At 32.9% G+C, this 25484-nt stretch overlaps 1 protein-coding gene across 1 annotated transcript; it reads left to right on the forward strand.

Annotated features, from left to right (window-relative positions):
* The first annotated feature begins 8299 nt into the window (after nucleotides 1-8299).
* On the forward strand, nucleotides 8300-23563 carry LOC111517057 (uncharacterized). Its single transcript, XM_074175403.1, has 4 exons — nucleotides 8300-8517; nucleotides 8728-8908; nucleotides 22501-22538; nucleotides 23038-23563. The coding sequence occupies exons 1-4, from the start codon at nucleotides 8463-8465 to the stop codon at nucleotides 23274-23276; spliced, it is 513 nt and encodes a 170-aa protein (XP_074031504.1). The 5' UTR covers nucleotides 8300-8462; the 3' UTR covers nucleotides 23277-23563.
* Nucleotides 23564-25484: the final 1921 nt, after the last annotated feature.

Below are 25484 nucleotides of genomic sequence, written 5' to 3' on the forward strand. Positions count from 1 at the left end.
ATTTTTAATTAATCTGGGATGATTTTTACAATCATACACAATTATATAAAAATTAGGACCATTGAAGTGATAGAGGTTTGTCATGAAAAATGTAGGTTGACAACTTGGACGAAACTCTCCCAGAATGTGAATGAATTTTGCTAGCAAATATTTCTTAACTAACATATGTGACCTAATGTGGATCTGACCTGTGACCTATTCAAATTATCGCCTACTAGTTAGCCAATTTATTGTGAAATTCGGAATAATATGTTTAAAATATGTTTTTCCGTTAATCAGCTATCGCCCCCATACAAACGACAACTCTCAGAAGTCGAGAAACTTGTGCGAGCCAAAGACTAACGAGGTCTTACCTTTTAACGTGTGATTCCTAACAGAATCATCCCAGCTTCAACCAGATAAATTATCTCGAGAAAAATATCTGATCGAGGCAGGAATCGAACCCCCCGCCCGACTCACGGTCTTCCGATCGTGAGTCGGGCGCACTACCACCGCGGCCAAGTCACAGGAATAAAATTGAGTATTTACGACAGGAGTGTTACTTGATGCCCGACGTAATGTGAATGGCACTAATAACCGATGGGAGAATGTGTTTCATTTTGAATCTGATACTGATACTATAGATTTTGAATTCAAAGACATAGCGAATTGACGCGGGAGGCATTTTGAATACGAAAATTATTTGCCAAGCAATCATGTAGAAAAATTCAAATAGAAGTGAAGGGAATAAATCAAATGTGGACTAAAAAACAGACAAATATTGTTCAATATCCGACAAACCTTTCATAAGTTCACTTTGCATCCTTGAAATATTCATTAAAAATATAATTTGTTCACCTTGCACACAGTTAAATAGTTTTCGCTATCTATGTATGTCTTAAAGATATTTCTTTTCTTGAAACATTGAATAGATAATTTCTCAACAGTCTTACCCATATGTTTTCTGAAGGTATTTGAAATATATTTAACATCAGTTGACTCCAAATCAAATGCAAATCATCTAAATTAAACGCATATTGTACTCACCTACATAAGTACCTACATTTTTTTCAATAGGTAAAACTGCATTTTGGTTTGATTTCGATTATAATTGGGAAGATTTAAAGTAATTTATCAGTGCGATGAAACTACGAACCTTTTGCTTTTGTTTACGATATTCGTTTGTTTCATGTCGTTTTGGTTTGGTTTGCAATGGTTTTGTTGTTGCAATGTTTTTTATTTTCCTTAAATATGTTTCTAATAAGTCTGATGGTTTTTAAAATAGTAATATTGTCAACACGAAGAAAATCCTGTTCGAGCCCTGAAGAATATTTTATATAAATTCGAAACGTCGGCAAGAAAACCAATTATTTTTTTAGAAAAAAATTAATCCTGATACCCAACCAATCTTTCTTCAAAAATATTATTGGATCTCTCAACTAGTTAACTGACTATATTGATAGTTTTTTGACTTGGTATTTTATTAATTTTGTTTACACAAAATAATTTGGCATTACCATTCGGTACCCACTTTCATGTCATTCTGATGATTATAGATGCATTGTGTTTATGATTGAATGATAATATGATGCGTTTTAGCGATATGAAAAAGTACGTTATGATGAGGTATATTATGATGGATTACGTTATGAAACTGTACATTAATTCCGCTGTACATTTCTATCTTGTACTATGTGATTGAGATTTCTATCGTTTGACATTATGACGGAGTAAATTTCTGTGCATTACGATCTCTATCCTGTACCACAGATGTGCCTGTACTATAATGCATTAGGTGTATTCGGCGTGTTCAAGTCCTGAAGCACCGTATACAAGTAAACACATACGGTGCCTGAAGTATAATGAGTTCTGTGGTCTAATCTAAGGTTAATATCTTAGACAAGGGTTAATATTGGAGCGTCTCATAGCAATGGCAACTTGGCACCTGTAATTTGGGAAACTCTCAGCAGCTGTTTTGTTATCCATTGAACTATTTACATTTACACCTTATATTCTATTTAAAAAAAATGCAATTATTGTTCAACAGTTTTACTATTCATCATTTTGAGGTATAACTATTTTGCAGGTCTACAGGTCAGCAAATTGTTCTCAGTAGACATTGCTTTCGTAATCTTGTAGGAGGACACAAACTCTTGCAGGTTGAGTTTGCCAGGCATGAATCTCGACAGAAAAATTTTCCAACCCCCACCCTTTGAGTATGAAAAAAAATCAACATTCATATTTAAATTGAAAATAAACCTTGCAGGTCGACAGAAATTCTTGCAGGTCGGGTCTGCCAGTTATGGATCTCGACTGGATCATTCATTTTCGACAGAAAAAAATTCCAACCCCCACTTAATAATTTCACAATTCTCAAAAAATTGAAAATACATTCTGCAGGTCGGCGGAAATTCTTGCAGGTCGGGTCTCCCAGACATGAATATAGACCAGGTTGATCATCTTCAACAAAAAAATCAAAGCACCACCCTTTGAGTATGGAAAAATTCCACATTCCTCATTAAATTGAAAATAAACCTTGCAAGTCGTCAGAATGTCTTATTGCAGGTCGTCAGAATGTCTTGCAGGTCGGATATCCCAGACATGAATCTCAACCAGTTTACCTAATCATTTTCGACAAAAGAAATTCCAACCCCCACCCTCTGTATGGAAAAATTCCACATTCCTCATTAAATTGAAAATAAACCTTGCAGGTCGGCAGAAATTCTTGCAGGTCGGGTCTCCCAGACATGAATTTCGACCAGTTTAATCATTGTCACCAAAAAAAATTCCAAATTGAAAATAAACTTGGTCGAGATTCATGTCTGGCAGACCCGACCTACAAGAATTTGTGTCCTACAAGATTACGAGAGCAATGTCTACTGAGAACAATTTGCTGACCTGTAGACCTGCAAAATAGTTATACCCATCAGTTTGATATTCATTTATTACTTTGATATTTTTTGGATGTTTTTCCGACATTTAACAGTAATTCCGACTTCAGCCTTTTATAGAAATATGAATTGTGAATGAGATAAGGTTAGGAGATTGGGTTTGAAACAATTGTGGAATTGGCCGCGGTTGTAGTGCGCCCGACTCACAATCGGAAGGCCGTGGGTTCGATTCCCGCCTCGACCAGATATTTTTCTCGAGAGAATTTATCTGGATGAAGCTGGGATGATTCTGCAACCGTGTTGGGAATCACACGTTGAAAGGTAAGACCTCGTTAGTCCTTAACTCGCACAAGTTTCTCAACTTCTGAGAGTTGTCGTTCGTATGGAGGCAACAGCTGATTAACGGAAAAACAGAATTGGAAGACCACAATGATCCTTTTATTTTTTCATAATTCACAGTTACAACTAACTGTAAATTTCAATTTATTACTGCAGACTGTACAAGGTTCACTCCTTGACACTTTTCGTCATTTATTACAAATTTATTGCATATTTACTCACTATATACCTAATTGGTAATGAAACAAAAAATAACCTTTTTATACTGTGTTTTGGGTTCATAACCTTTCACAATCTGAAAAAATAAAAGCTAAATCAATGGAGAATATGCTGAAATGTAGTAAAGGCCAACGAAAAAGTTCACCTCAAAAAGTTACTGTCTGATATAACCTAATGGAAAGTCTAATTAGTGACTTGTCGTATTCATAAATTTTGCTCAAAAATTGAAAAAAATCAATTGAAAAAAATTAAATATTGATACTTAGCTTCTTTAAGTGGTTAACGTTACGGAAAACAATCCTTTTCCGTTTTCAAAACCTGTATTCACTATAAAAATATCGCCTCAACTTTACGAGTTCTAATTTCTTTTGACACAAGTCAAAATTGTGGTCAGATTTTGGAAGGTCATAAACCCAAAAAAACTATAAAATATTGAGCCCTTCACAAAAATTTCGTTTAAAGAATAAAATAAAAAATAACCTATAACCTAACCTAACAGGAGTTAGATTCAACATTCAACTAATGCACAGTTATAAGTTATAAGTGTGAATTTTTCACCAGCTTGCAGGAACTCTCTGTTGCTCTTGTTTCTTCAAAATTTCCCTCCTTTCTTTGTAGTCATAAACGATACGTCAAAAATAATTAAGATCAGCTATCAATCATCAATTAATCAATTGAATAATTAATATCAGTTAGTACTTGGGTGGGTTCTAAATTCAGTACTTTTGGAATCTTAAAACAAGAATATATCCATATATCCAAGGTATATCCATCAATACTGAACATATAATTTTTATGGTAGGAAGGCGGTAATCCGTTAATCCGATAGATTTTTCAGATCAGCTCATTGAAATAATTTCATTACCATGATGAAAAAGTATTTTAGCAGGTGAGCATATTCTCACCTGTTAGATTTCTATGAATGATTCGATCCTCATAGTTCAAATCCTTTGCTAAGAAAATGTTTGCCAAAGTACTTAGAATTTTTTCAGGTAGGATGGAAACGGATATTTTTAAAATTCGATTGCCTTTGTACAGAAGCGCAGAAGGGGCACATACTTTCATTATTTGTTTCTTGGAGATTACGACTTTAATCTCGAAATTTCTACTTAAATCTCGAAATTTCGGAGTTAAATCCCGTAATTTAAAAATTACAAATTATTCTAGAAATTACGAGTTTAAAGTCGAAATTCCGAGTTTGATCTCGTGATTTCGACTCCAATCTCGTAATTTCGAGTTAAAAAGCTGTTATTTCAAGTTAGTTTATTTTATTTTATTTCGACTTTATTGTCGAAATTTCAAAATTACCTGCCCTTCCATACCTTTGTCAAGGAAAAAATCAACATTATCTAGATGAAAAACTATCCAAAGATAACAATCACATTCTTTCCCAGTTTCTTGTCGAGAGTTTGAATCTGCTGTGATAACTTGAGATTCTCGAATTATATATCCTATTATTTGCAAGTATCAATTCTTTCTTAATTTTCTCTAGATTATCGTTTGAATTATGTGAAGTTAGCCACAGTTTCTAACAGAAAAGTAGCAAATACTGTAGCAATAAAATAGCAAAACGTTTTGCTTCACATCTCCAATGGAACGAGGGTCAAAATTTTGGATTTGATTCTTTGAAGAAATAGCATTCACTAGTCTGTCTATATCGACCACAGTTATCCAATTACTTATTCTGCTAATGCTTTGATTAGAGTACTCATCACACTAGAAATATTGGTACTGATTCTCAATTAGCCATCATTTTTAAGATATTCCAGCAACCATCTTGTGTTCGATAATCATTGGATCACATTGTTCATGAAACACGTTTACCGATATTTTTCAGTGCATTAAGCCTATTGGATACTGCAAGTAGGCAAGTTTAAACAAATAACATAGGTTCTGTAGGATTGAATGACTGTGCCAATCGCAGCTCCACTGTTGAAAAGTCGTCAAACTGAGAGCAAATTAGAAGAAAATAGTTGAAATATTTGTTGGAGTAGGTATATATCGTGATCTCTCTGTAATCTACGATTTCTTAAAATTTGACCTTCATAAAGCCTTCTTTTACTTTTCATTTTAGGGAAACCTTTGATAGTTTTCAGAGACGGTATAACTGAAACTTCCATATTTAAAACACCCATATCTAAAACGTAAACCAATATAACTAAAAGATATGACGCTGGTTAGTTTTGTTCTGTTATTCCACGATTCATCCAATTTGCAATAAAGTTAAAAAATTTCAATTTTTGATAGCTATTTCATATGCAAAAATTTCGCGAAATTTGGAACATAGAGAAAACTTATTTATCATTCGTAAAAGCGCCCTTGAAGTGTCATGGCACAGTAGAAAAGACACAGGTACACAAATTCGGATCAAATATTGACATTTGACATCTTTGTACTCCGAGTCACAGAATACTACAATATTCTGTGTCCGAGTTCTGAGTTCTGGTTCTGGTCAACCAACTACTGGTTTGCCTTTGGTTCTGGTTCTGTCACCGTACTGGTTCTGCATCTACCTCAGGGTAATAATAAGACATAGAGTTACCATCCCTAGAGCAATACAATGCATGTATTTTGAAGCGGGTATCGTACTATCCTTTTCTGTACAATTTAGTGGGAGGGGGGTGGCGGGTAATGAGGGGTTATGGAGAGTTTGTTTACATTTGTAGTAAGTTGGACCATAAAACAGTGGCGGTTGGTTTAGTTGATAATCGGAGGAATCATATATATTTATAAAATAAATCATTTCAGGTGAAAATGTATTCTATTCAAATAGTTACTACAGGAAATCTGATTTTTATAAATGATTATGGAAATGAGGCCAGTTTTTCTACCACCTACTAGATTTTTATTCATGTATGGCTTTATAATAAAGCGAGTGGTTTACTGGGTTAAAATTAACTTATTTCTGATGAACTAATTCATAACAATGATAAATGTTAATTTCAAAAGTAATGAACTTTGCCTCATATAATCAGATGAAGAAATCTGATTTATTCTCAGATTTGATGAGCAAGCGGTACGGTATGTGAGGTCCGATATAAAGAATGTTTGATTAGAAATCATGAATATTTATAATTACGATTGAGGTTTGATATTATTATTATGTGATTCCATTCAAAATTGGTATCTAGGGGTCTTTGTGGACCGACATTATGTTTTTTTTCCAATAATTCATGCTGACGAATTCTATAATTACGAAAAATCATTAATGTAAATGAAAAAAACTGTATTCAAAAATGAAAAATATGTTTTCCATATGTGTGCCATAAGTCATATTCATTCTGTGATCAACAGATTGAAAAGCTTTCTGCTCAATGTTCAGTTTGTATACTATAAATATTTATTCTTGTACAACCGGTGTTGAATCTGTTATTGCTCACTCAACAACTTACGTCAAAAAAAGAATATGATTTCCGTTTTGCTTTTATTTTCTTTGCACGAGGCTCTCGCGTTGCATACAGACAATATTCAATAAGAAATGACGGTTGTCATTTTTTAACCTTTTGTTGGTTGGGATATGTCAAATAATGAAATAATATAAACCTAGTTTCAAAAATTTCATTTATAAGAATAAGATCAAAAAAATGATCATTAAAAACATCAAAAATGTCCCCTTTCATAATGTCGGTCCACAAAGACCCCTAGATACCAATTTTAAATGAAATCATGATTTCTAATCGAAAATTCTTCATATCGGACCTCACAAACCTTACCGCTTGTTTATAAAATCTGAGAATAAATCACAAATTTCTTCATCTGATTATATGAAGTAAAGTTAATTACTTTTGAAATTAACATTTATCATTGTTATGAACTAGTTCATATGAAATAATTTAATTTTAACCCAGTAAACCAGGCGCTTTATTATAAAGCCATACATAAATAAAAATGTAGTAGGTGATAGAAAAACTGACCTCATTTCCATAATCATTAATAATAACATTTCCACCTGAAATTATTTATTTTATCAATATATACTATCCCTCCGATTATCAACTAAACCACCGCCACTGTTTTATGGTCCAACTTACTTCCCGTAAACAAACAAAGTAATGCTGCCTTCAATGTGAGGATGGAAAATGCCTCTCTATTGTCTTTTGTTACTCTGTCTACTGAAATATACGAAATCCTTGTGTTCCGTAAAGGAATCGTTTGAATCATTGAATATTAGTGATGGGCATAATCGAAATATTTTGGTAATCGAATTATTAGTAATCGAATTGTATGAATAATCGAATTATCATTCGAATTATAAATCACTCGCAATGCGCAGGAGAATCACTAAATAGACATTGTTAATTTACGCATTTATAGATACGGTCAGTGTTCGGAGTAATATAATAAGTATCGAGTCGTGCCGTACATTCGTTTAATTTATATCAATCAAAAAATGAGACCGAGTCCAAAGAAAACTCCCAAACATCTTGATGAAATTATTTTTTTAAATAGTATATGAAGTGTACCATTATATTGAACTGTGACTTTGATGTGATTTTAACTGCCTTAGAATGTTTTATTTTATTTTTATATTGAGAATTTATTTAATTTGATAAGTTTTATTTGTTAATCTATTGTTGATTCTTTTCATTCAGTTTTATGTTTGAACTTTTTATTAAAGTTCAATTTCAATATTTTTGAAAATATCTTAATGCCGACCCTGTTCATCCTTCCTGAATTATTATTCATATATTTCTTTATCCATCCTCGATTGGCTCTGGAACTATCAGTGGTTGAATTATATATATGACAAATAACCAAAGTAGTTGCACTTCTAATACCATTTAACAATTCGTACTTGCAAACATAATCGCTTTAAAAATTACTGTCATTTTTACGTCAGCCGCCGTTAGTGTCAAACGTGTGATCTGTGATTGTGAATAATATAAAAATTAATTCGAATTATTGTGATAATCGATTCGATATCTCGAATTATTATGATAATCGAATTATCGATTATTTTTAATTCGAATTAGCCCATCACTATTGAATATAGACATATTCTAAATAGGAAGATATAAGTCAACACAAATAAAAATGGATTTCAAAAAAAGAATAATTCGTCTCAAAATAAGAAGATTCGATTTATCAGGTCTAAGAAAAATATTGTTAACTGAAAAATAGGTATATGGTGTTGTCAATATTTTTCGCTTTGTTTCTGAGGTTGAATAAAATATTTGTATTTTAAATTGTGGAGTAATACATTTTTGTTGAGACCAAATAACATCAAATACCTAATACTAATAATTATTTCCTTAAATCACTTGGATTGTAATTTGTTTAATAATGAATTTAATTTTAGCTGAAAATCCTGAGGTTATAAGAAAATCTATTGAAATTGCCCCATATACTGATGCAAATGTCATAAAAAGTGAATTGCAGAGAATATGCAGTGTCAGTGATGATAAAGTAATGAAAATCAGAAACGAGAAATGTGCACATATACCAGTATGTTTCCTTGCAGATCCCAGTTTTCCTGATGAGTAAGTAATTCTATATGAATCTGATTACAGGTATAAAATGAAGAACCAACAACGTTTCTATATATTGTGCCCTTCTGTGGTGAGCATTACAAACTTCCAATTCTATGAACGTTCTACTGAACAAATTTTTGAGATATTCCTACTTCTAAATAACTCGGATTTTGTAATTTATTTTGCTCTGATGTCAAGGTATACTATACGAGACAGTTATACTTCCAACACATACACCTTACACAACATCTGGCCACGACATTAGCTGTGTTTTTTTTTGCTATGATTCTGATACTGGAATGACCATTCCTGTTGTTTTTATGTTCCCTAATTCTTCTTGGAGTTACTACTTTTTATTCAGTCTCAATCAAAGGAATATTTGGAATGGAGTGGTGAGGAGTTGGCTCACTCATACATCATTCTTGATGAGATTTCATTACAATTTTAAAACGATTTTATACAAAATAACTAATCAATAATAAGTAAGTTACCTTATAACACAAATTGACTCAACTGACATCTATCAATTACATTTCCATAAAACATGCATGTTTTATAATAACCACATATGGTTCTAAGTCTCATATAAAATTGGACTTCACATCAATGTTTTGAACTGGTCCAATGATTTTCGGTAGCATTGCTCTGAAATCTCCTGAAGAAGTTTACAAAGAAATGAATGTCTGGTTTTGTATTCAGTATGAAAAACATTGAATAAGCAATGAGTCCAAGGTTTCTTCACGAGACATGGCATCAACTGTGTAACATCGCAAAGTCTTCCTCCTAAATTGAGTTAGCAGTCACAGTCTTATCAGTTCAGTAAGATAGTTACTGCAATGTAAGTCTGTAATATTATCCACTAGGGCAAACAATATTCTCGCTCATGCAATTTGAGGATCTTTGGTTTAAATAGTCTCAATTAGATGTGTACAGTAGAATCTCTAATGCTTCAAATGAAAAACTCAAACTGCAGTTTGAGTAGTGCCTAGATGATGACAGTACGATCAGCTGTTGAAAGCGCTCACAGATAATTAAGTAGAAGTTATAAAGCTTCAAAGCATTTTTATGACACACATTCAATATTAAAATACTGAAAGAAAAAGAAAATTAGTTGCATTATTCAAAGAAATATCGGGTTTTCCAATAAGGACTTGACAACTTTTTTTGTAAATAAAACGCAAACCATTTGAGATATTTCCAAAACTTTATTACCGACTTGAAATACATTCAAAACATTTATGAATGGAACTCGACTTCGTTCATATGGCCACCGCGGGCACGTCGGCAGCGGTCGATTCGTTGGACCCAATTTTGAATGACTCGGTCACACATTTCGGCCGGAACGGCCGCTATTTCGCGTCCAATGTTGGCTCTAAGTTCTTCCAACGTTGTCGGCTTGTTGGCATAGACCAATGATTTGACGTAGCCCCAAAGAAAAAAATCTAGAGGCGTTAAATCGCAAGAACGAGGCGGCCAATTGACTGGTCCATTTCTTGAGATAACACGCTCGCCAAACTTACTCTTCAATAAATCGATTGTAACGTGCGCTGTGTGGCTTGTGGCAACGTCTTGTTGAAACCACATGTCATCCAAGTCCATGTGTTCCAATTCGGGCCAAAAATAATCGGTAATCATGGCGCGATAACGATCGCCATTCACAGTAACGTGACGATCGTTATTGTCGACAAAAAAATATGGCCCAATGACGCCGATTGATAAATCGCCAATGATAAATCGATTTAATTCGTGAGGTTGCAGTCAATAGCTGGGCTGTTACAAAGAAAACTCTTTGTTATATGTCAAGCTTTCGGTATATTTCACACCTTCGGAAATGATACATATTAATAACGAAGAACATTCAATGAATAAACGAACTGATATTGATAGTCTTAGCAAAATTTACACGTACATACTGAAATATGATAAAGAAAATAAAAAATCTAGTAATTCGAGTATCATTCAGAATTTTCCCACTTGACATTGTCAGCCAAAATTTTTATCAACTGTCATTTATTAATGTTTTTCTATCTGTTTTTGAACCATTTTATATTTTATTCTCACGTTAGTAAGTTCTCCATATTTATATATTTTTTACAAGATATATAATCTTATTATTGTAGTTGTCCTGACGAAGGTGTGAAATATACCGAAAGAGTTTTCTTTGTAACAAAGAGTTTTCTTTGTAACAGCCCAGCTAATGACTGCAACCTCACGAATTAAATCGATTTATAGTTAATCCAGTCACTAATTATTCTGTTATATATATATATATATATATATATATATTTGTTCATTGCATATTGGTCAGCCCGGTATATGAACGGGGCGTTGGTCCACCCAGCACTTCCCGAATATATTTAGGTATATACTTTTCGGAATACTCTTCAGTGGTATGATTTTATTAATAGGCCCATCAGAGGGGTAGATTTTTTCTGAAAATAAAAATTTTACATATCCTTTAAACCTTTGTCAGCCCCATGCTGTTGGTCAGCCCATAGTTATACAAATCGCTATATAAAGAGCATCCTGGTCAGCCCTACAATGCTGCCACATCGAAGGGCTGACCAGGAACGCGATCCATTTCAGTGTATCATTGGATTTCATCGTGAGGGTATCAAGTGTTTTTAAAGTCCTGGCAAATCCAGTTTTTCAAAGGTAAACTATGTGTTAGTTTACCGGAAAAATATATTAGGAAAAGAAAAAGATGCCGTTACTATTGACTATTTATGTTTCATATAGTTTCTGTATTATGTATGATTGATTACTTGTTTATTTTGTGGTAATTCATGATCACTTTAATGAAATGAATAAAAACACTTTTGTCTAAGTACCACTAGTTGACTTTATTTATACGACCAGTTTCGGGTTTGACCCCGCATTATTAAGTATTTTGTCAATACTTCAAATCAAATCAAAAATCTTTATTTCTGTAGACCTAGGGACGGCATGGAAAAAGTCACATAACTCAGTACAATTACAATGAGGTCACAATCATAAAACAACATAATTATATGATATATTACATAACATTCAGACCATAAAAGGGGTACAAAAATTAAAATTTAAAATTCCAAATCAGACTGAAAAAATTCATCAAGCGAATAAAATACCTTTTCACAAAATACTTTCCGAACTTTTTGTTTAGAGAGCTTTACACTAGTTTTTTTTTAATGGATATTGGGAGCTTATTGTACAGTTTTTTTGACATGATATGAGGTCCATTAGTCACCTTGGCTAACTTATGACTAGGAATTAAAATGTTATAGTTTTTTCTCAGGGTGAAGCCCGAAAGAAGACATGTACCATCTCTGTTCTGAAACTTGGTGCAATTTGATTTAACGTAGATTACGCAATTAAAAATATACATGCAAGTAACAGTTAATATATTCAACTTTGCAAATAGTGGTTTACAGGAATCGAGTTTTTTTTTTTTAAACAAATTGTTCTAATATTTTTTTTCTGGAAAATTAATAAGTCACTGATTCTTTTGCAGTTGCCAAAACAAATAATACAGTAATTGAGAGCAGAGTAAATACATGCATAATAGTAACTTTTAAGACTTTAAATAGACACAAAATTACGCAGATTCCATATAACGAAACAATGTGTCGCTAATTTCTTCAGTATGAAATCAACATGATGATTCCAATTGAGTTGGGAATCAATAAAAACTCCTAAAAATTTTTTATAGTTTACCTGTTCAATACTTTCAATCTCAGACCTAACCAATACACTACAATCAGTTTCCTGAATTGTAAAGAAAATGGTGTTGGTTTTAAGATTATTTAGAATCAAGTCATTCTTAGAACAATAATTTTGCATGTTGGATACAGCATCATTTGCTCTTACTGACAATGTTTCACATTCCGAACCACTGACAGTAAAAGATGTGTCATCAGCAAATTGTATAGAGCACTGTGGATGATTAATTTTTGAAAGGTCATTAACAAATAAAATAAATAGTGTAGGCCCCAAAACACTACCTTGGGGCACACCTGTAACAACGTTTCGAAATTCAGAGAAAAATGACCCAGTCTGAAGCCTAACTTTAACAACCTATGTACGACCAGTTGAATAGGTTTCAATCCATTTCAGACTTGGACCACGAACGTCCATGTCAAACAGTTTATCAAGAAGAAGACCATGATGACTGGTATCAAACGCTCGTGTCAAGTCGAAAAGAACACTAAGTGATTTTTCATCGTTGTCGAAGTTTGATAATACATGATTATGTAGAGAAAGGATGGCATCCTGGGTTGACAAGCCCACTTGAAACCCATATTGGTTGTCAGATACGGTATTGTATTTATTTAAAAAGGACACAAGTTTTGATATGATTCTTCAAATATTTTCCTCTGTAGTTAGACATTACATGCTTATCGCTTTTTTTATAGACTGGGACGACCATTGCTTGCTTAAGTCGGGAAGGAAAAATGCCTTCAGAGAAAGATAAATTGATTAGATAAATCAGAGGTTTCATTATTTTCAAAGCAGCCTTCAATAAAACATTGCCTGGCAATTCATCAACCCCACTGGAATTTTTCGAATATGCGAATTTAATTATTTCCACGAGTTCAGTTTCATCTATTGGATAGAGGAAAAGACTCAGTTTTTACACAACGATTTTCAATGCCACCAGGTGCAGTATTTTTTACTAATGACTCCACGGAATCGACAAAATAACTACTAAATGCTTGAGATATACCGGGACCATCGTCAACAAGTACACCATCGCCAATGTCAAAATAGCTGGGTAAACATTTAGATGAATCGTTTATAATAGTATTTTTCCTGATGATAGACCAGGCAGCTTCAGATTTATAATAATAATAATAATAAAGGTCTTTATTATTTTCAAATAATATACATATAGATTTTAACATTGTATGCAAAAAAAAATAAAAACATTTCTGAAAATAAAGGGCGAAGTTCATTTTCTGCAGACAAACGATAGTTTTACTACGAAAATGTTCTTCTGTTGAGCCTTGAGGAATTGATTATTAAAGTATTGACTTTTTGAGAGCACAATTTTTTGTCTATGATTTTTTAAGAGTTGCTTATATTGACCCAATAAATGTACATTGGTTTGGCTCTTGTTCAAATTATAAATATCTCTGAGTAATATACCTTCTTCAACGATATCCTTAGTAATCCACGGTTTATGTCTACTTGAATTTTGATTTTGTTTAATTTTTTGAAACTGTTTAGGAAAGGATATATCAAAAACTTCAAGAAAAACATCATGAAAATAGGAAAATTGTGTCAAATTCAGTGAAGTATAGAAAATTCCACTTTTCATCCGATAATAAATTTATGAAATGGAGGATATTATGATCATCAAAATTTCTCTTCAAAAAATTATGGTATATATCAGCGGCGATGAAATTTATAGGTAAGGTAATACTTGATAATGGAGTCAAACCCGAAAAAGGTCATATAAATAAAATCAAATATAGGTAATTAGACAAAAGTGTTTTTATTCATTTCATTAAAGTTTCAGTATTCCTACGAAATCTGTAATTGTTTGACACGCGTTAACTATTTTGGCGCGAAACTCTTTGAGAACCGTTACGATCTTTGCAATGGCCCTAATGCTATTTTGTTAATTGGCTTGCCAATATTTCGGTATACTTAGAGAATAATTAGAGAATATATGGGTATATGACGATTAAAAATAAATATCATAGAATCTACTTAATTTTAAGTAATTCACTGTTTTCCAATTCCTAACTCAAATGAAATATTATTTTCCTGTGTTTTCATTTTTAGTTCGAATGGATGTTCCAAATTTGGTATATCGATTTGATGTGAATGTGTAGAAAGTTAGAAAGTATCAAGTATTAGAATAAATATGATACTTCACGGAAGCTCATCATTTTTTTTTTATTCAAATAGACGTTACAGTTTGTTCAGGACTGTTGTATTGAATATTCATTATGCATGTATTTCTTCAAGTATTACGATATCCATTTATCACTAGGGAATAATGAAATCATTACAGAAAAGCAAGTAGGCAAGTTCGTTGAATATGTCAATTCCATCCACCCGTCAATAAAATTTACCACTGAGAGGAAGGTAAATAATTCATTGAATTACCTTGACTCAACCATTACAAAAAATAACAATGAACATGAATTTGCAATTTTCCACAAACCATCTTAAGACATTACGGACATTATCATACATAATTCCTCTACACACTCTTACCAGCATAAAGTTGCTGCATTCAATAATATTCTTCATAGACTATTGAATAATTTCCAGAGAGAGCTGAGTTTGATCAAACAAATCAAACAAAAACTACAAAAGCAAGCCATGGACCACATCTACCCAAATTCAAGATGCGATAACGCCAGTTATAAGACATTGTCATTTTTGGCTGAACCAACCAATAATATTTTTTTGAAGAAAGACTGCGTAAACTTAGCTCACAGAAATAGTAATAGTCCGAATAATAGTGTAAGTGCATTTATTAAAAACAATAAAGACAAAACTTCGGTATCGGATAGATCAGGAGTATATCAGCTGACTTGTGGCTCTTGCCCAAAACTGTATAATGGCCAAACAGGGAGATTATTTTCCTAAGAATTAAAAGCTTAGATGTAATTTTGTGAATAGAAAGATCAATTTCACATTTGCAAACCACCTTTTAGCAGAAGTACACGAGTTCAGTCATGAATATTACATGTTATATTTAGAAGAGAAGAGTTTGAAATTCAGTCTTATAAAATGTCAAGCAATCAATAGATTCAAGAATTCGGGTAACTAACTAAATGATCAATTAGAATTGAATAACCATTACTGAATATTTTTCAAATGTGGGGACTGGGACATAAGCTCAGGTCATTTAATCTATTACAAACTCAGGTACTTGAAATGTAGGTACTTTAAATTTTAAAATTAGGTATACCAAGCATTAAATTTGTAAAATATAGTAGATAAAGATACGCCCGAAGAAGCCATTGTATAGCGAAACACGTGTCGTGTTTTTATAAAACTGTTTAGTGGAACATTTTTGACTGTGAGTTTTAGAAAGTATTTGGAAGTGTTTTGTGTGAGAAACTTTGCCAAAAATCCGACAGATATAATTCAACGCGATAAAAGTTGTTTTCTGTTAGAAACTTGACAATAGAAATAATTGTTGTATACGTTTTTGTAAGAGATTGTATCAATTAATCTAAGAAGTCGTTCGCTTATACTTCAAGGTCCTTCTTCACAGTAAATTAGAAATCAACCCTGAAAAATCATCGTTGAATTCCTGATAAAATCACTTATCCAATAGATGGCATATATGGGGTTATTTTGTTTGATATTTTGAAGGGAAGTGTGTACGCATCTTAGCGATACCTTATATTATTTCACAAAAATTAGGTGTTTCGGGAAATTTACATTACTGTCTTATTTATGGAGATATTGAACGTGGCTCTTTTCGAAAAAAATTCCCTATATGCAATCAATTATTTATATTTTGAGCTGTTTTGGAATCATCCGTATCTCTGAGTATAGGTTGGAAATGAGTCAAATCACTTTTCAGTATCGTCCTTCCATTTTTTATTTTCATCATTCATTTTTGGATCCATTTTCAACCCGTTTGATATCTTTATAGAGTTTTTCAACACACTGATCTCATTTCAGATCATCAGACACGCACAGTTTTGAAAACAATAAAACCTTCTCAAAAACAAACTTAGTCTAAGGAGCAAAACGAAATATAGTCAAAAAGTTTTTCGCTCCGAAAAAAAAAGAAGTGCTAGAATTGAACTGAGTTCTTGTTTGTATCTAAAATATAAGGAAAAGAAATATTCATCATTATTAAAAAATAGAAACTGGGCTGCAATCGAAGAATACGTTTACAGTTGTTATAGAAAGAAGAAATAATATTAATATTTTTCATTTGATATTTTTTACCCATGTTGTAGTTTCATTTCATTAGAATTTATGTTATTTTTTCATACTACGTGTTTATTAGTTTACCGAACAATTTTTGTCAGCAGTTCTCAAATTGAAGAATAATACTCCATTCAAATAAATGTTTATCCAACCTGATCAAATTTTTTCTGTGCTGAAATATTCCAAGTCTTTTTTATTTTGATTGAAATGTCTGCTGCAGGTTATAATCGATGATGATATGACGTATTCATCGGCATGAACAGTCAACATAATAAAAAAACATTGGTTTAATCTCCACTTCATTGTGTTCAACGTGAACAACATCATACCTCCAAAAACTGAAAGGGAGTTTTCGAAAAAACTATTGCTAAGAAAAAGAGAATTGAAACTTATTACTAATATCTGTTTCACAAATTATATCTTACCTTATGTTAGTCACTCAAAATTCCGTTTCGTCATAGAAAACATACTTAGTGCGATTTTTACCTAATTTTTGAACTTTTTTTTTGAATTTTTTAACAGTCACACTTCGATTATTTTTGTGCAGTCAGGTTTTCAAATCTACAATTTCAAAGTCAAATCCGAAGTTTCCTGCTTAATGTCTAAAATTGATTTACACAACGCGATTTCTGTTGAGGCGTCCATGCCAAATAATTAGAATTTGAAAATCTACATTTGAAAATACAAACAGGAAACGGTTTAAAATATGTCTGTCGCGACAACGAACGAACGACAACCCTCAGAATTAGAAACTTGTACCAGCTATAGATTAATGAGGTCTTACATTTTAACGTGTGATTCCGAACACTATATTGATATTTTCAACTCATAACATATTCAAATTTTTGTATCTAAGATAGCACAGAAGTTAAAATTGCTTCGACAAGCTAAATGGAATAACGCACTGTTAGTAATTATATTATTATTATCCTAACTAGAACGGAAACAGTACATTTCCGTACTCGACACCGTTATCCGAAAAAGCTGATTTCGGGTGAGTAGTCGAATGTGGGAAAGTATGAGTTCAGATCAAGCATTTTTCTACAAGTGAATATATTACGAAGCTCTGATAAAACTTTTATATGCGAAACAATTCCTGATCTAAATTGCTTGTAGATATAGGGTGATGCACGCATACCCACGCTTGTACAAAAAACATACAAAACAGGAACTTTTTCATAAAATTCTACATCTCTCAAAAAATTTTCCATCTCTATTATCGAATTTCTGCACCACGACAATCTAGTTAGAATCATGAAATGCAAGTGCAGCGTTGCCCGATTGTGGGCTGACCAACATGCTATCCATTGAAAGTGTTCGTATAAACCTGGGCTCACAAAGACACTATTCACATCAGGTGTATACAATTACACAGCCACGCCTCCTGGCGAAGTTTTGTGAAAGTAGGTGGTGTATCAGCTATGTGTATATGGTCGGCCCAACCGAAAATTTGCTAAACGTCATTTCACATGATAACATGTCCTAAAAACACTATATACAGTGGGAAACGTTGGTGAGCCCGAAACCGGGACGACCGACGTTTCCAAGGGCTGACCAGAGTTCACATCGTATATTCTACGGGCTGACAAATGACCGTTTACATATATATATATATATATATATATATATATATATATATATATATATATATATATATAGATTTCAATTTAAGAGCCACCGGTATTAAATTGAAATCAATATGGGAATGATCAAGAAGTACTAATCTATTTATCTTATATACCGGGTGTCTCACATTTTATGTGTCAGACAATATCTGGTTTGTTGAAGGAGATACACAAAAATGTTTCATACAAAAGTTTTAGGAGTTCATGAGAGCTATATTTTGATATAATTTTTAAATATACAGGGTGTTTGGTGTAGGTGCTACAGACCAAAATTCCATTTTTTAAAATAGAACGCCCTGTATATCATTACATATGCAGATGCTACGTTAAATTCTGATATCATTTCATGTTTGGTTTTTGAAATGGGGTGGTTGGCCATATACACTGTCCCCCACTCGCGATGGAACACCCCATTTTTAGGTAAAACTTATTACGGCGCAAAATAGTTCGATTCCAATACCTGAACCCCTTCATTCTATCTGGAGAGTACTCTCAGGTATGAAAGATACAGATCCATTTTGAGCCTATCTGAGGAAAATGTCACAGCACCACATTCTCAGATTATAGAGATAGTGTGAAGCAGTGTATGAAAAATTATCGATGGCGGCATCTATTATAACTGAAGAAGATTATTCGTAAAACTAATTCTGGGTGCTGAACATCCAGATTCTATCCCAACCAGAAGTGAGATTGATGAGCAAAAACTGCAATTCTGAGCTTTGGCTGTGGACACTTTCAATCAGCACATAAAGAACTACAACATATCAAAATTTCGGCAAAATTCAAAGCAAGCCATTTCTCATAAGAATTGTGCGGGGTCCTTTATCAAGATATTGAGGAAACATTTTACCATCCGAAACAAAATTAATCTTCATACTCATTGCAATACCGAAACAACTGTTAATTTTTAAAGAAAAAATCGCACTCGGTGAACAGGTATAATTTAGATTATTTTACCTAAGTACTTGCTGAATTGTTGTCTGAAATCATTTGAAAGGATTGAATTACATCAGTTTCATTGAATCATGCGGTGCCCTGAAATCACCATGGAAAACAGTTGCTCATTGATATTTACTGTCAACCTGACAATATTGTTGAAAGATCTTGTTGTATTAACCCCCAGACCAGTTTTCATTGCATTTGTTGTTTCTAGTATTGTTGTTCTTTGAATCACCGTTTTTCCTGTTGTTTCTGCCGGGTTTTTGTTTCCATTGTGTTTATTGTTCCTGTATTTGTGTTGGATATTGTTCCTGTGTTCCAGTTGTTTTATGTTCGTGAGTTCCTGTTCATATTTTAATATTTCTGAAGTTCCCATTTTAACTGATATCAGCTCATTTTGATTGACAAAGTTTAACATAGCACGTCTGTCACTTCAAGCAAAAATTGAAATTGTTTTAATTGTTGGTGAAGGGGTGAGGTCTTATCGTGAAGCGGCCGCTGAGTTCAATAGAAGACACCCGCTAGAGGTAGCTGTACACCCTGGAACTGTACATAAAATATATAATCTATTTGTGAGCACCGGCCAAGTAACAAAGGACAGAAAAATTGTGAAACATCATATTGATGATGATACGATATTAGCGGCTCATCAAGCTGATTCTAGAATTAGTTTGAGAAACTTATCGCTTCAACTCAATATGAGCCGCAGTAAAATATGGAGGTGTTTGAAGAGGCATAAAATGCATGCGTTCAAACTCAAATTTTTACATACTTTGCACAAATCCGCCGTATGGAGTATTGTTTATGGATGCAGGGAAATTATCTCAATGACAGGAATGTTTTAAAGGATATCTTATACAGTGATGAGGCTACCTTAACCACGAATGGTGTTGTATCTTCCCAGAACATGAGGTTTTGGGCTGAACTAAATCCAAATTGGGTGGTGAATTGTAGAGACCAAATATCTCAGAAAGTGAATGTGTGGTGTGGTATCCTGAATGAAAATATTTTCGGGCCATTTTTTTCAATCAAAATTTAAACGGACGACTATTCGTTGATTTTCTCGAAAATGCATTTTCCGATGTGTTGGAAGAACTACCTTTGGATGTGAGATATAGCATGATTTTTCAGTTAGATGGTTCACCAGTTCACAATAGTGGCTTAAGAAGGGTTTGGTTGAATAGGAATCTACTATGAAATGGATAGGACCCAATAGCCCTCTCGTAGTATGGCCACCACGATCCCCAGATTTAACTCCACTGGATTTTTATTTATGGGGAAACTTGCAAAATAAAGTTTATAACGATAAGCCAACAAATAAGGAATATCTCCGTGCAAGAATTATACAAGCGTGTAGAGAAATCACACGTAGAGAACTGAGAAGAGTTGGAGGAAATCATAGAAGACTCATAGAAAAATGTGTTCGATTGGAGGGAAATTTCATAGAAGGCACGAAAATATAAAATTGTCAACAGTTAAATCATTTGAAATTGATTGTTTTGTTTTTTAATTGAAAATGTGATTTTGAAAGTAGTACTTTGAAAGAATTTTGAACTACATAACATTTTTCGCCACAAAATATCCTTGTTTTTTTTTTTATTAATGGAAAAATGAGAATATGAACTAACATTAACCATCCTAAAACCTCACTTATTACATGTTTCCGTTCCTCTTACAAAATTACCATTTTCTCTCTTATTGAGAAGGAATAACTTTCCTGACAACAAAATAAAAAATAAATTATTTATGTGAAAACAAAAGTCGAGTTTCTCTTAAACAATTTCGTTCATGTTTTGATGTCAAAACCAAAAAAAAATACTTCAATTGTTACGGAAGATACGGGGGTGTTTCCATGAGAAGTGAAACAAATTCGGATTTTTCAGGAAAAAAGTGTAATCGTAGTAAGTTGGTAGTCCTGATCACGAATCTGAAGGAATTTTGAGCCTATTTTGCCCCCTAATATGTTTTACCGTAAAAATGGGGTGTTCCATCGCGAGTGGCGGACAGTGTATATCACTTTGGCCAACCCCATTCAGGTGGTAGGTGTATTTTGAGCATTTCCATCAGTCCTGAGAGTTTCATTATTCCACCTCGAATATTACGGAAGATACGGGGGTGTTTCCATAAGAAGTGAGACAAATTCGGATTTTTCAGTACTGAAATTTTTCAGGAAAAAAGTATAATCGTAGTAAGTTGGTAGTCCTGATCACGAATCTGAAGGAATGTTGAGCCTTCTTTGCCCCCTAATATGTTTTACCGTAAAAATGGGGTGTTCCATCGCGAGTGGCGGACAGTGTATATCACTTTGGCCAACCCCATTCAGGTGGTAGGTGTATTTTGAGCATTTCCATCAGTCCTGAGAGTTTCATTGTTCCACCTCGAATATTACGGAAGATACGGGGGTGTTTCCATTAGAAGTGAGACAAATTCGGATTTTTCAGTACTGAAATTTTTCAGGAAAAAAGTATAATCGTAGTAAGTTGGTAGTCCTGATCACGAATCTGAAGGAATTTTGAGCCTACTTTGCCCCCTAATATGTTTTACCGTAAAAATGGGGTGTTCCATCGCGAGTGGCGGACAGTGTATATCACTTTGGCCAACCCCATTCAGGTGGTAGGTACATTTTGAGCATTTCCATCAGTCCAGATAGTTTCATCGTTCTACCTCGAATATTACGGAAGATACGGGTGTGTTTCCATGAGAAATGAGACACACTGTATATATATATATATATATATATATATATATATATATATATATATATATATATATATATATATATATATTCGTGTAGGTATGTTATTTCATTTATATTGGATTTATGTATATATATACAATTAAACTCACATTTTACGAATTTCAAATCATTTTTTATTGACTCCATTTTTCTCAGTATGCTGACTGTTCCTTATTATTGTGATTATACATTTTGGGAAATAAAACTTTGAAATAAAACTTTTTTCTATTTTATTAAATTCTGGTAACGTCTCAATTACACACAAAATAAAAATTCCTCTATTGAAAATAATTTTTTCTATAATACTTCCTTTTTTCAATTGAGAAAGCTATGATAATACACTATTTGTTACAATTGGAACGAAAGTGTTCCCCTTATAGGCGCTTCTCATATATATGTATTTTTTTCAGGAACTTCTTCATTGATATCACAAATATAAGTTATGTTGGTGAGTTCATCAAATTCAAAATTACATAAAAAATTACTCAGGTACAATTAAGTTTCCGATTTATGATAAAAATACATACTTCAAAAACCCAGCTATTTTATGTCAAACGATGGCCAATCACAATTCATTCAGCAATTAATACCTCGACACGTGTTTCAATCCCAAGTGATCATCTTCAAGAAGACTATCTTCCTCACATGTTTTAATCACCAAGTGATCATCTTCAAGAAGAAGATCTTACTCTTGAAGATGATCACTTGGTGATTGAAACACGTGTCGAGCTGTTAAAAATAACGGTTTGGTGTTGGGATAAAACTCCAGTAACAATCATTACTACACCAAAAGTTCCAAACAGTACATCATCAATTAACTGATTAATAATGAAGGTTTGAAGGACATTGACCAATTCTCTAAGTACCTCAATGTAATCCTTCAACTTGCATGTTTATGTTGAGAATTTCAAAGATAAATATTTGAATTTTTTACCTTTTTTTTTCAGACAAAAACAGTGCTAGTCTACTCCAAGATGCATATGTTGACTCGGTTAGACAAAAAATCAGAACACTGGAATCTCGAATTGCACAAAGTGAATTATTACTACCACAGTTAGAATGGCGAAGACAAGCTTACATGGAGGAGACTGTGAATGGACTATCTGGGAAGGTTGCATTTTTGAATCGTAGATTTGATGAACTTTTGCCTCAATGCAGAATGAAACAACCAGAAACCATGGCTTGAATAATCAAAAATATATAGGTGCACATGTCGACCATAAAGAGAACAAAATGGAGGAAAGAAAAAATACATACATATGAAAAATATATAGGAACTAATTATTATTATGTTTCCATAAGTAGACAAGTGATATTCTAGCAAAAATGTTCACATGTGAATTTTAAATGTGTCGTCCATCTTTGTAACCGAAAAAAATTTAAGCTAAGAAACCTGACTGGTTATATTTACTTGTTCATCTCTTTCTTGGACTATTTATCTGCGTGAAATAAATTAGATGTTGACTTTATTGAGTGAGAGTATTATTAAAATTTACACCAAACTTTTTTTGAAATCTGTCGTATACCTAGATTTGTCTTTGTTAAATTGGTTTTGTTTTTTGAAAAAGTTCAACTACGAATATAGGTATTTCTTTCAATACTAATAATGATAATATACAGGAAAACTCCTCGATCTATAACATTCAACCTGGTGTTAGCGGTGATAGATAGATAGATAGATTTGTATTTAATCACGTTATGAATATACATTTGTGACAAGTCGTAGACAATTGGTACAAATTATTGTGCAAATAGAGAGAACAATATAAAAACACCATTAAATATACATTCTGAAAATGATTTACAAAATAGTTAACAAAAAAAGAATCGAATTATAAAAAAGAAAGAGGTTCTTAAATATAGTAATATAAAAAATTAAGGCTGTTTAGTCTGAATATTTACTTTGCATGAAATCATGTACAGAATAAAAACAATTTTGTATAAGGTACTCTTTGATTTTCCTTTTGAACAAATTAAAATTCAATTCAGTCACATTATATGGAAGTTTGTTAAATAATTTAATATCCAGGGAATTTCATAATGACATTTCAAGTCTAAATCTTGGCTGTCTGAGTTGTTCCGCATTTCTAGTTTCATAATTATGATGATCTGAGTGTTTGGAGAGTAGTATTTTGTTTTTATGTATCTCTAACAGTGAGTAGTAAATCAACATACAGGGCAAAGACATTATTCCCAATTTTCTAAAAAGTGGTTGGCAGTGTGCGTCGAATGGAGCTCCAGCTATAATTCTCATGGCTTTTTTCTGCATGCGAAAAGCTCTAATCGCGTAACTAGATCTACCCCAAAGGAGTATCCATATGAAAGGTGACAGTGAAAAAGTGAATGATACGAAATGATAAGTGTTTTATGGCTCAATGCTTTTTTCAACTGGCGAAGTAGAAACAACTGTGTAGAGAGTTTTTTACAGAGATGGTCAATATGTGATTTCCATCGAAGCGATTCATCTATAACTATACCTAATAATTTAACTTGAGCTTTGATTGTTACCCCGGTATTAGAGGATATAGTTATTTTCTGAGTTTTTTCCCTGTTAAGTTTCAGTTTGTTGGATGTAAACCAGTATTCTGGTTTGTCTTCGGTTTCTTTGGCATTTACAAGTAAATTTGAGATATCAGAATTTGATTGTAACATTGTGGTGTCGTCGACAAAGCAGATTACTGTACTGGGTAAAAGGTAATAGAATAAATCATTCATATATATTAAAAAAGGGGTTGGACCCAAGATGGATCCCTGTGGTATTCCATTATTCATAGACCTTTCATCTGATAAGTTACCATTTATGTATATTGCCTGCTTTCTAGATAGGAGATAAGACTGGAATAATTTTAAAGCTGATCCTCTGATACCATAAAATTCAAGTTTCTCTATTAGTAAATGATGGTTTACACAGTCAAAAGCTTTGCTCAGATACCACAGTGTTAGAACCGTATGATCTCCATTTTCTACGTTTCTAATCACTGGTTGGATGACTTCAAGCACTGCGTCGGTGGTGGATCTATTTCTGATGAATCCAAATTGTTGTTCAGGTAGAATATTGTGTTTATTCAGATATAGCATTAGCCGCTCTTTAAAGATAATTTCAACGATTTTTCCCAAAAAAGGTATAATTGAAATAGGTCGGTAATTATCAGGGGAATTCGGGTCTCCTTTTTTATGGATGGGTATTACCTTGCTGATTTTAAATACATCCGGAAAATGTCCTTCACTGAAACAGCGATTTATGAGAACTGTTAAAGGGGTTCTACAAGTGTGTTTATAGTTTCTTTGATGATTCGACTGTTTAAATGATGAATGTCATAACAATTTGTGTTTTTAAGTTTATGAATTGCGTCCACTACATCGCCATGAAGCACAGGAAGCATGAAAAAAGAAT

The sequence above is a fragment of the Leptinotarsa decemlineata genome, unplaced genomic scaffold (genome assembly GCF_025532065.1).
Source record: "Leptinotarsa decemlineata unplaced genomic scaffold, Ldec_3_MD MMD2_tig00001019_RagTag_RagTag, whole genome shotgun sequence".
NCBI lineage: Eukaryota > Metazoa > Arthropoda > Insecta > Coleoptera > Chrysomelidae > Leptinotarsa > Leptinotarsa decemlineata.